This window comes from Hemitrygon akajei, chromosome 10 (assembly GCF_048418815.1).
Source record: "Hemitrygon akajei chromosome 10, sHemAka1.3, whole genome shotgun sequence".
NCBI lineage: Eukaryota > Metazoa > Chordata > Chondrichthyes > Myliobatiformes > Dasyatidae > Hemitrygon > Hemitrygon akajei.
In genome coordinates, this window is record NC_133133.1 from 48,309,744 (window position 1) to 48,322,281 (window position 12,538).

The window sequence follows — 12,538 nt, forward strand, 5'->3', positions numbered from 1 at the left end:
TGACCTTGCAGCTGCATTTCTTCACATCTATAAACTCTGTGTCAGTCTCCTGAGCAAATAGAAATTTAAATAATCCATTTAAGAACTCCCCATCTCCTTCAACTCCACACTTATATTACTACTCTGATCTTCCAGAGGACCAATTTTGTCCCTCGCTCTCCTTTTGATCTTACTCTTACAGCCTTTACGATTCTTCTTCACCTTGTTTGCTAGAACAACCTCATGTCTTCTTTTAGCCCTCCCGATTTTCTGAAGTGTTCGCTTGTATTTATTATTAGTCCTCAAGTATCTCGTTTGTTCCTGCTTGCCTACACCTGCTATGCACCTCCTTCTTTTTCTTAACCAAGATCTCAAAAGCTTTCAAAAATGAATGTTCCATAAAACTGTTTTCCTTGTCTTTTATTTAATATAAACATACAAACACTGTACCCTCAAAATTTCACTGTCAAAGGCCTCCCACTAACCAAGTATACCCTTGCCAAAAAACAATCTCTCCAAATCCACACTTGCCAGATCTTTTAAAAATGATCAGAGTTGGCCTTTGTCCAATTTAGAATCTCAATCAGTGGACCAGACCTACCCTTCTCTAGAATTACCTTGAAACTAATGGCATTATGGTCACTGAATGCAAAGTGTCCCCCTACACAGACTTCTGTCACCTGCCCTACCTTGTTCCCTAATAGGAGATTTATAATCACACTCTTTCTAGTTGGGACCGCTATGTTCCCTGAACATATTTGACACTTTCTCATCCAGCCCTTTTACAGTAAGGGAGTCCCACTCAATATGTGGAAAGTTAAACTCACTACCACAACTTTCTATTTCATAGAAACATAGAAAATCTACAACACTATACAGACCCTTCGGCCCACAATGTTGTGCTGAACATGTACTTATTTAGAAATTACCTAGGGTTACCCATAGTCTCCTATTTTTCTAAGCTCTATGTACCTATCCAGGAGTCTCTTAAAAGACCCTGTTGTATCCGCCTCCACCACCGTCGCTGACAGCCCATTCCACGCACTCACCACTCTCTGCATAAAAAACTTAACCCCTGACATTTCCTCTGTACCTACTTCCAAGCACGTTAAAACTATACCCTCTTCTGTTAGCCATTTCAGCCCGGGGAAAAATCCTCTGACTATCCACATGATGAATGCCTCTCATCATCTTATACACCTCTATCAGGTCACCTTTCATCCTCCGCCGTTCCAAGGAGAAAAGGCCAAGTTTACTCACTTATTCTCATAAAATATGCTCCCCAATCTGGGCAACATTTTTGTAAATCTCCTCTGCACACCCTTTCTATAGTTTCCACATCCTTCCTGTAGTGAGGTGACCAGAACTGTGCATAGTACTCCAAGTGGGGTCTGACCAGGGTCCTATATAGCTGTTACAGGACTGTTTCTTGTAACAGTCTGAAATCTCCCAACAAATTTGCTCCACTAAATCCCACGGACTGTTGGGAGGTCTATAATATAATCCCATTAACATGATCATTCCTTTCTTATTCCTCATTCTACCCATAGAACCTCATTGGACAAGCTCTCCAGTCTGTCTTGACTGAGCATTGCTGTGACATTTTCCCTGACTAGTAATGTTGCCCTTCCATCTTTAATTCCCCCACCCCCGCTCTATCATGTCTAAAACAGCAGAACCCTTGAACACTGAGGTGCCAGTCCTGCCCCTCCTGCAACCAAGTCTCACTAATGGCTACAATGTCATAATTCCCCATGCTGATCCATGCCCTAAGCTCATCCACCTTTCCTACAATACTCCTTGCATTGAAATATATGCAGCTCAGGATATTAGTCTCACCATACTCAACCTTTTGCTTCCTGACCTTGTATGTAGGCTTAATAACATCCTTCTCCACAACCATTCCATTATCTGTTCTGGTGTTCTCGTCCTATTCTCCTGCAATTCTTGTTTGACAATGTCATACAGAGTCAAATAAGTTCACTTCCAGCACTTTGATTCCTAAATCAATACTGAACTTCATTAAGGGAAATGGACATTGGATGTTTGAATCAGTGTTTGCCCCTGGAAGTTTGAAATCAGAAATAGACAGTAGAGTACATTATCTGAGTCTAGGTAACAATGCATGAATTGTTTGAATTTATACAGACTACAGAAGAATGTATGGAAGAGAGGGGTTTAAGGAGTTCCCAGTGAGAAAAGAAATTATGGATTAATTTTGCTTTCCAAGATTAGCCTGAAATTCTGGATGACTTCAATTCAATAGATCTTGCCTAGGCAGATGAAGTGACTGACAGTTAACTCTTATTACAGCTGAAACAACAGCAGAACTCTTATTACACCTGAAAGGCTAGACAAGAGTACTTTATTTAAGGAGCATAAAGACTTGATTTAACAAAAATCAGATACCCAGCTTGAAGGAAACAATGCTCATGAGAAGCAAGGGATATAGTTAGTAGGGCTGTTGAGATAGTGAGACATTGCATTATCACTGTGTCACTATCACCATAATTGGTAACATATAAATTTGGAATTGATATCATGAAGTTATCCAAATAAATCATGATCAAAAGATGGAATTTATTTCCCAGTTGACAGTCAAGAGAAAATCTGGAAATTGTCTTTAAGATTCATATGTTGAGTGGAGCCAACATTTGGGCCATTTATCTTTTGTTGTTGTAAGATTGAGTCTGATCATCATGTAGCCGAAGACCACCCTTTGCTCTGTCAACTACTCCACCAATCTTTGTGTCATCTGTGAACTTACTGATCATGCCTCTTACTGTATATCCTCATCCAAACCCATTATGTAAATTATGAGGCAAGAGTCCCAGCACTGATCCCTCTAGAAGGCCACTAGTAACAGGGAAAGTATCAAAAGATAGCTCTCTACCAGCCCCCTCTGCCTCCTATTGCCAAAATAATTCTGTAGCCAATTTGTCCTCTTGCCCTGAATCTCTTTTAAACTACTTTCCCATGTGGGACCATGTCAAAGGATTTAAAGTCCATGAAAACCACGCCTACTCTCTTGACCTTATCAATACCCTTTGTTACTCCTTCAAAAAGTTCATTCAGTTTAGTCAGAGCGGACTGCACTGAAGAAGTAATTCTGATTATCTCTGATAAGTCCACTTCTTTCCAAGTGATAATTAATCCTATCCCTTAGAACACTTTCCGATAATCTCCTTACCAATGATGTGAGGCTCACAGGTATGTAATTTCCAGATATTTTCCTATCGCCCTTCTGAAAACAGGGACTGCATTTGCCACTTGCCAGTCATCTGATACATCATGTGGCCAGTAAAGATGAAAAGATCTTAGCAGAGCTGCGGCAATCTTTTCTTTTCCCTCTCATAGCGGCCTGGGGTTACTTTTACCCAATTCTAGGCATTTATCTACCTTTAACCCCACTAAGGCGTTAAGCATCTCTATTTTGTTATTTATGGAGATTTGCACTGGAATTTCACCTTCCCCTTTCCTGAGTTCTCTAATTACAAAGTCCTGTTTTCTTTGTGAATACCAATGTGTGAAAAGACATCATAGAAAAGGCTTTGCTAATATATGCTGTACAGCCAGCCTTGTACACATCTGCAGTCAGACATGTATTTCACTTATCGGAAGTGTATGTCAGTAAATTGTGGGCTTCACTGCCCATAGTAGTTCATCTAGATGTTCATGAGGCAAAACCTTTCAGTAAACTGTGGCTAAAGATTGCTATTGTTTCTGTCTTTGTTTAGGTGACTGGAAACAAAATGACATCCCCCAATCTGGCCACCATCTTTGGCCCAAACCTTCTGCACAGAGAGAATATTTCTGAAAAAGACTACAGCATGCAGGCAGTTGAAGTTGAGGAAAGTTCAGCCGTCATCGGGGTGGTCCAAGTAATGATTGATAATTACAGAAGTCTGTTCCTAGTGAGTATGACATATAACTGTTCTTTTGTATGAATTCTCTCCTTTTTCAAATGCATTATTTTTTTAGTTTAGGACAAGTTCCATGGATAGCAGTCTTTTGACACTGCTCAAGCAATTATTCTTCAACAATCAGGATTTATTCACATTTTTGTAGCAAATGAGTCTAAAAAGAGATGTATGACACGAGATTCATGTTCCCCCTTCTGTTAATCCAGTACTCCCTGTCAGAAGCACTGGCACTTGGTATTAGGGAATGGGCTCTGGACGGACGTTCACTTCACTTCTAACAATGTTAGAGGGCTTTACCTTCAGGGGTTCCTAAAGGAGCTACAGCTATCCTTGTGTTAGCTCTGTGTTGATCTGAAGGATAAGTAAAACTAAGGAAGACTGAAAAAGGTAAAGTACTCCTTTTACTTCTCAAATGGAATCTACTGGAACTGCAGATCCGGAGGACCCTCGGGCAAATGAACATGGAAGTCACCCCAAAGACTTCCCAGCAGTAGTCTCCAGTGCAGACTAGCCTGGCTAACTTTCAGCCCTGGCTTCTGGGTGAAGGCCACCGAAGGAATATTTGTTCTGGAGATATATTTTGGGTCAAGCTCAAGAATGTGCTTACAAATTGGCAGATTCAGAATAATAACAATTCATATATGGCACACAATGTGGACGGGTAAGCACTTGCACCTGTGGGTGTTCTCAAGGGACAGTGGCATGATTTACAGCAGTTCTATTGTTCCACTTCCTCTATCTGGATTTGAAACAGGCACCAAATAAGAAAAGCCATTGTTTTCAATGCTATTTTTGCATTCATAATACATTGTTTTCTGGTAAAGTGGCTAAGATTGCTAAAATAATTCATACATAGTTAGTGAAACAAATATCATCTAATCTGTTTCCAAGAAAAGCAAAAGTAATTGCCAATGTAAGTTTTGTGCTTATTAAAGCAGGAAGAAAATGATGTCTGACAGACATAGCAAACTTTAACATTTCTTGGGTCAAAGAAACTGACAGACTGAAGCAATCAGGAGATAATAAAGAAAAATATTCCTTTATGTGAGCTTCAGTTTTTTTTAAATCTTCTACAGATTTCTGGGTTTATAGTGTGAGATTGAGGTTAACACAAGTTCTGGAGTTAATTTTTCCATTTCTTTGTATAATTAACAGAAACATCCTCTCAATTATTCTGTATCTACCTCTTTAAAATTGTTATTTCTTTGATAATGTGCTAAAAAATCAATATTCTGATTTGTTAGTGAAATTTCACTCTCTAAAAGGTATTGTCTCTTGTTAGACCAAGAATTTAAGAGAAGTCTTGATATTACATGTTGATCAATTTACAAAATTGCTGTGCATCAATAACTTGGACCATCATAAACCACTGTAGCAACCTAGGTGAATTCCTCTATCCTGGAATTCCACTGAATCGGATCTGCCATCCCAACAATCCATTTTTTTCATTCTGCAGGACTCTGCATCGTTGAGAATAGATTACAGTTAGTTCAAAAATAATTGAGTATTATTCCATTTATTGAGTGTGGTAAAGATATCACATGGAATATTGTATCGTTGCAAAACAGGTAAGAGCGGTACTACAGCTTGGGATATGAAAATTGCTGGGCCTAGATTTTATGGTCCTGGGCAGCGACATTCCAAAAACTGCTTTCAAGATGTGTCCGCAGCTGCAAATTTCAGTAGCACCTAAGCTCCAAGGAGTTTGATGCTGTTGAATAGCTTTCATACATATTCTGCCGTGTGCAGCACTATTACAGAATGTGAAAAGTAAAGACATTCCCAAGTCAGATATGGGAACAGATCTGGCTGTCCAAGGGAGAGAACAAGTCAACAGTCAGGAAACATTGTTTGCCATTGCTTCTTTAGGGGAAAATAACCCAAATAAAGTTTGAGGTTAGAGATGGGGACATGAAGCAGTTTGAACAATGATTGTCTTGAATGTGGCAACAGATTAGTCACGGCTGTCTTCCCAGTAATATTCCAAAGGAGGTAGCCCAAGGAATGGCATCAGTCTATTGGCAACTCATGGGGAAATTGCAGGAAATGTGTTTCTGTAATCACATTCTTCCTGTCCCAGTCTTACGTAGGAAAGCTCATGACAGATCATAGTGGGTGGTGAGGATAAAGCAGAACTGTGTGGGAAACAGACTGAGCTCCTGGCCACATGCATATGGAGCCCAAACTGCTCACAATGTGATGGATTTATAAAATATAGCTTGCACAAATATGAAAACTTTAAAAATAATGAAAGTAAAATTGATTGCAACACTCTCTAGAAACTGGACAAATTAGCAGTCATACTTTTTGTCACTAATGAGACAGAAATCAATTTTACTTTGAGTAGAACTCAATGGCCATCATCTGCAGGTGAAATTTTCCCCGAGGCAAAAGTGAGTTAGGCTTTCTCACCCTGCTCCATACCAATGTACCTGATCACTGTACAGTATCAGATGCACTTGAAATGGAAACATCTTTGGCACCTCAGTTTTGACTTTCCTTGCACTGAAATTAGAAGTCTGACATCACGAGAATGTCTATTCCTAGGCAGCCACAGCAAAACAAGCAACACAGCATAATGAAATCCCTAATGAATTATAAATTAGATTATCTCCAATCTGATTTTGATGCTTTGATTTTGGCATCTGATAAATATTTTGGAATAATATTTTTATATTAATTGGGTGTTCCTTAAAAGTTCCTTTATTGCCTTTCTATAAATATTTTTACACACAGACATTAACTCAAGGTCATATAAATTGAATGCAATCATGTTTGCAACCCACCAAAAAAAAAATCACTTGATCAAAAGTGAGATAATGAAATAGTCATAGAATAATACATGCAAACAGAACTGATGCAGGATTTCAATATGAAATGCTGACAAACCTTTACCCAATGCCCTCCCTCCACCCCCCCCCCCAACACACACATATGCTGCTCAACCCACTGAGCTGCTCTAGCACAGTCTTTATTGTCATTGGATAACAATGTCAGGTCCTGGAGATTTATCCACTTCTATGCATTTTAAGGCTGCTATCATGAACACAATCAGCCAGACCTAACACCTTAACTTTAGTGATGTTGGTATCAAGGTTCTTAAAGCTTCAATGAAATCTGTAATATCACGGAATCACAGAATGGTTAACAAAAGGGTGGAAGCCAGTTAACTTGACATGTCCAAAGTGCCTTAAGTAGGTGTGAGCAAAGTAGTTCAATTCTCTATTCTCTTCCCAAAATCCTGAGCAACATGGAGAAACTCAGTAGGTCAAGCAGCATCTCTGGGAGGAAAGAATTGCCACTGTTTCAATTGAAACCCATGCATTAGCAACCCTGTTGTTCTCGTCCACTATTTGCAGTCTTTTGTGTCTCCTCTGAAATCTTATTTCTTTCAGATACTTCTCCAGCACCTTTTAAACGTTACAATTAGATCTGCCTTCTGAATTATCCCTGAGGATGAATTCAGGCCCTAAGCACTTAGTGTGGACAGAAATCTTTCCTCATGTTTCTTTTGATAGCGTCCTTCATTCAATCTCCCATCCTTGACCCACTTGCCATTTCTTTTCTCTTCCTACTCTGCATATACCCTTCACAAATTCCTTTGCAACATTTTCCTTTCCAAGAAGAACATCATTAGTTCATCCATTTGTTCCATATATCAGTCCCTTATCTTTGGAATAATTTTAATCAGTGTCTTCTTCACCTCTCCAAAATGTTTAAATCTTTCCTAAATGCAGCACCCAGATTTGGGCACAGGTTGAAACCAATGATTTATAAAGATTCATCATGAACCTGCTCTGAATAGACAATAATGGAAAAACGACAATGTTGATAATTACTGTTATTTTTTTGCTGGAGTGGAGGGATTTTCCTATTGATTAGCTGAGGTAGGAAGTTGTTGGCACAGTGAACTTTCAGAGAAGAAAATTTGGTCCAGAATAAAGGTCTTTACCCAAAAAGTTTATTCATTGCCATAGCTGCTGCATGACCTGCTGAGTTCCTCCAGCATTTTGTGTGTGTTGTTTTGGATTTCCAGCATCTGCAGAATTTCCTGTGTTTAGAGAAGATTATTGCTTCCTTTTATCATTGTTTGGTTCTCTTCACTTCATAGATTTCCTGCTTGTTGGGTAACCCTGATACCATCTAGCAGCAAGTTAATTTTCTCATCATTGAGGTCAACATAGCAAGCCATGAATATACACAAAGACCCGCAAAACCTGTCACTGATGAAGAATTTGACAATGAATAAGGAACTAATCAGCACATTGGTTTGAATACATTGGACAGAATTGTGTTCCACTAACACAAGATAGAGGATCGTTCCTTCAGTGGATGTCCTTCACTCCCAAACAGCACAACACCATACAAACAAAGCAGCAGTAATGTTATAATTTGCTTTTATGTGAAGAAGGAAGATGGGAAGGAGCAGGTGTAGGTGGGGGATGTGGGAGTTTGAAAGAGACAATTGGCAATGTTCTCCATTCTAACTCCAACATTTAACTGTGAAGTCCTAGATCATGATCACCATTTTTTGGGTAATTGTAAAAAGTAAACTTCTACACTACAACTTTACATTCCATTGTGCACACCACTGAGATCTTTCTTTTTTCACTAACAGTTTCATCTTGGCAACAGGGACTTGAGGGGATCTTATCCTTCATTTCTAATGACTTCTGACTCAGCTTAGTCCAAAGTGGAAAATTTCATCTATTTTTGTTTGCCCTTGAGAATATTATTTTGATGTCTTCCAAACAGATGTATTTGAGGCCTCTTTTCATTTGTGAACTGAAGCTGCAGCTAGACAAATAGGAGCTACAGGGAGGCAGTCACCACCAAGTTGCAGGAGGCAGGTACCTGGATGGCTGTCAGGAGAGAAAAAGAAAATGGGGAGCTAGTGCAGAGTACCTCTCTGGCTGTTTCCCTCAATAATAAGTTTACCACCTTAGGGAATATTGGGAAACAACATACAAGACTGAAGGTGTTATATTTGAATGCATGCACTATGCAAAATAAACCAGATGGTCTTGCAGTATGATTGTTCTTGGCAATTTTTTCTACAGAAGTGGTTTGCCATTGCCTTCTTCTAGGCAGTGTCTTTACAAGGCGAGTGACTGCAGCCATTATCAATGCTTCTCAGAGATTGTCTGTCTGGCATCCCTGGTCACAGAACCAGAACTTACGCTATGCACCCACTGCTCATGCGACCATCACCACCTGCTCTTATGTCTTCACATGACTCTAATCAGGGGCTAAGCAGGTGACCTACATGCTAGAAGAGGGAAGGAGCACCTGGTGCCTCCTTTGGAAGAGATGTATCTCCACCCTGCCACCCAATGAAGTGAGTGTAGTTGCTGTTACTAGGGAGAATGTGCAAGGGAAACTGAAAGGGCTGAAGGTAGATAAGTCACCTGGAGCAGGTGGTTCTGGAAGAAGTAGCTGAAGAGATTGTGGAGTCATTAATAACGATTTTTCAAGAATCATCAGATTCTGGAATGGTTCCAGGTGGTTGGAAGATTGCAAATGTCACTCCACTCTTCAAGAAGGGAGGGAAGCAGAAGAAAGGAAATTATAGGTCACTGGCTGGGAAGATGTTGGAGCCGACTGATAAAGATGAGGTTTCAGGGTGTTTGGAGGCACATGATAAAATGGGTCAAAGTCACCAAAGTTTCCTAAAGGGAAAATCTTGCCTGACAAATCTGTTGGAATTCTTTAAGGAAATAACAAGGAGGATAGACAAATGATAATCAATGAATATAGTATACTTGGATTTTCAAAAGACTTTTGTCTAAGTGCCTCATGTGATAAGAGTTGATGGTATTACAGGAAAGATACTAGCATGTATTATTGGCCCATTGGCTGGAGGCAAAGAGAGGGAATAACAGGCACCTTTTCTGCTTGGCTACCAATGACTAATGGTGTTCAGAGGGATCAGTATTGGGACTACCTCTTTTTAAGTTGTATGTCAATCATTTGGATGATGGAATTTACAGGTGATACTAAGGTGGAGGAGCAGGTAGTTTTGAGAATGGAGGGAGGCTGCAGAAGGACTTAGTCAGATTAGGAGAATGGACAAAAAAGTTGCAGATACAATATGGTGTTGGGAAGTGTATGGTCATGCACTTTGGTAGAAGGAATAAAAGCAAATACAATGTTAGCTTTCATTTTGAGACTATAACAAACAAGGATGTAATGCTGAGGCTTTATAAGGCATTAGGTTGAGCATTGTGAACAGTTTGAGGCCACTTATCTAAGAAAGGATATGCCAACATCAACGAGGATTCAATGGAGGTTCACTAAAATGATTGTGGGATCAAATGGTTTATCATATGAGAAGCGTATTGTGGCCCTGGGCCTGTACTTGCTGGAATTTAGAAGAACGAGGGGGTTATCTTTTTGAAATCTATCAAATGCTGAAAGGCTGTGATAGAGTGGATGTGAAGAGGATGTTTCCTTTAGTGGTGGAGTTTAGAACCAGAGGGCACAAACTCAGAATAATGGGATGTCCATTTAGAACAGCGATGAGGTGGAATTTTTTCCACCAGACAGTAATTAATCTGCAGAATTCATTGCCACGGGTTGCTCTGGAGGCCAGGTCACTGAGTGTATTTAAAGTGTAGATTGATAGATTCTTGATTAGCCAGGGCATGAAAGATTTCTTGGAGAAGGCAGGAGAATGTAGTTGAGAAGGAAATAGATCAGCCATGATCAAATGGCGGAGCAGACTCGATAGACTACCGTAGATTCCGGATTATAAGCCGCTACTTTTCCCCCACATTTTGAACAGCTTTGAACTCTGCGGCCTATAATCCAGAGCGGCTAATACATGGTTTTTTTTCATGCCGCCTCGTAAACATTTTGCCTCGTAACAGTAGACCAATAAAATTGATGAGTAGTTCACAGAGGTCCAATGAAATTGTACGATAAATCAAGCGCACTTTCACAATTAAATTATTGTAAATCAGTCATTTGTACTCACCCTCATCAACATGGAAAATACTCGAAGAAAAGCAAGACCCGAGCGCGTCAGACCCGATTAGACCCGATCGCAATGCGGAAGCGTCAGACCCGATTAGACCCGAGCGCATTGCGCAAGCGCGTCAGACCCGATTAGACCCGATCGCATTGCGCAAGCGTGTCAGACCCGATTAGACCCGATCGCAATGCGCAAGCGTCAGACCCGATTAGACCCGATCGCATTGCGCAAGCGTCAGACCCGATTAGACCCGATCGCATTGCGCAAGCGTGTCAGACCCGATTAGACCCGATCGCAATGCGCAAGCGTCAGACCCGATTAGACCCGATCGCATTGCGCAAGCGTGTCAGACCCGATTAGACCCGATTGCATTGCGCAAGCGTCAGACCCGATTAGACCCGAGCGAAAACGCTGCTTTTAAGTTAAAGTCGATCAATAACTTTTCCTGGTAGGCTGCAGTATATATATTTTTACCAGTCGCTAGGAGATATTGGAATGTTGTTCGTGCTGTTCAGTAAAAAAGTATATGCAACGTAATTTGTGTTACCAATACGTATGTATATTTAAAAGTAGCGGTGCGGCCTAAAATCCGGTGCGGCCTTTACAATTAAAAAATTGATTTTATTTCTAAAATTAGAGCCTGCGGCTTTTAATCAGGTGCGCTCTGTAGTCCGGAATCTACGGTACCGGTAAATGGCCTAATTCTGCTCCAATGTCTTCTGGTCTTATTTTCCATGTCAAAGCTATGACCAGAATTATATACTCATCAACATCATTACCCTCAGCAGCAATAGTCAACCAGAAGTTCAATGAGGTCAGATTATTTCTTGGTGATGCAAATAAAGAAAAACTTTTGAATTGAAAGAGTGGAATATTCCTTAAAAAAAGATATTTAAAGTTCATTGTTGATGTCACACCCTCATGCGTGCATTCATAGCCATTCACGGATATGTCATTCACGGCCACCGACTACTCTACTGTAATAGATTATCCCCTGTGTTTATAGAACATTCACCACATTTTACAAACAATGCGTCCGTTGTTTTCACTTCTGTATGCTATTTCTGTTTTGTGGTGGAAAGCGGGAAAATGTTTCTAGCATCTGGAAAGGGCAGGAAAAATATTGTAACCTTTCTAATGATTACATATCAATGAAACTTTGAAGGTCACTCTTCCTGCTGACTCAATAGGGAGTTTCACAAGACGTAAACATGCCGTCTCTGAAAACTAAGGTTCGACTCACAGTCGGAAGGGGAGGTGATAGTTCTTAAGCTTAGTGTCTGTGGCTGCAGCAGGAGAAATATTTTGTGTGGCTTTCTGTTTGCTGATGTAATATGCGTAAATTCAATGTTCTTAATTGACAAAACAGAATTCTCTCTGAGTTCCCTCACTGCACCCGTATTTCTTTTACACCTATTTGCATTTTTCTGATATTTATAACACAATAAGAAATCCAATAGCATTTAGCAGACACACTCTGACAAAAATAAATGGTGAGATGTTAAAAGGGTGGCAGATTTAGAGAAGCAGCTTAAACAAAGGAAAGGGGATGTAACGACAGTTATGTTTAGGTGGGCATTTGAGAGTCAGGGATCCAGTGGATGAAAGCATATTCATTAATGGTGCTGATCGGAGGGAGAGTGGAGTGACGATGGCGCTAAAC

General features: G+C 40.2%; 1 protein-coding gene across 7 annotated transcripts in view; it reads left to right on the plus strand.

Moving 5' to 3' along the window:
• LOC140734355 (rho GTPase-activating protein 6-like) overlaps positions 1-12,538 on the plus strand; it is a 278,830-nt gene that overhangs the window by 230,528 nt on the left and 35,764 nt on the right. For all 7 annotated transcript variants that reach the window (XM_073058205.1, XM_073058206.1, XM_073058209.1 and 4 more), the window contains exon 9: positions 3,717-3,893. In XM_073058205.1, coding sequence (XP_072914306.1) covers positions 3,717-3,893 — 177 coding nt within the window. The remainder of the gene's footprint in view (positions 1-3,716; positions 3,894-12,538) is intronic.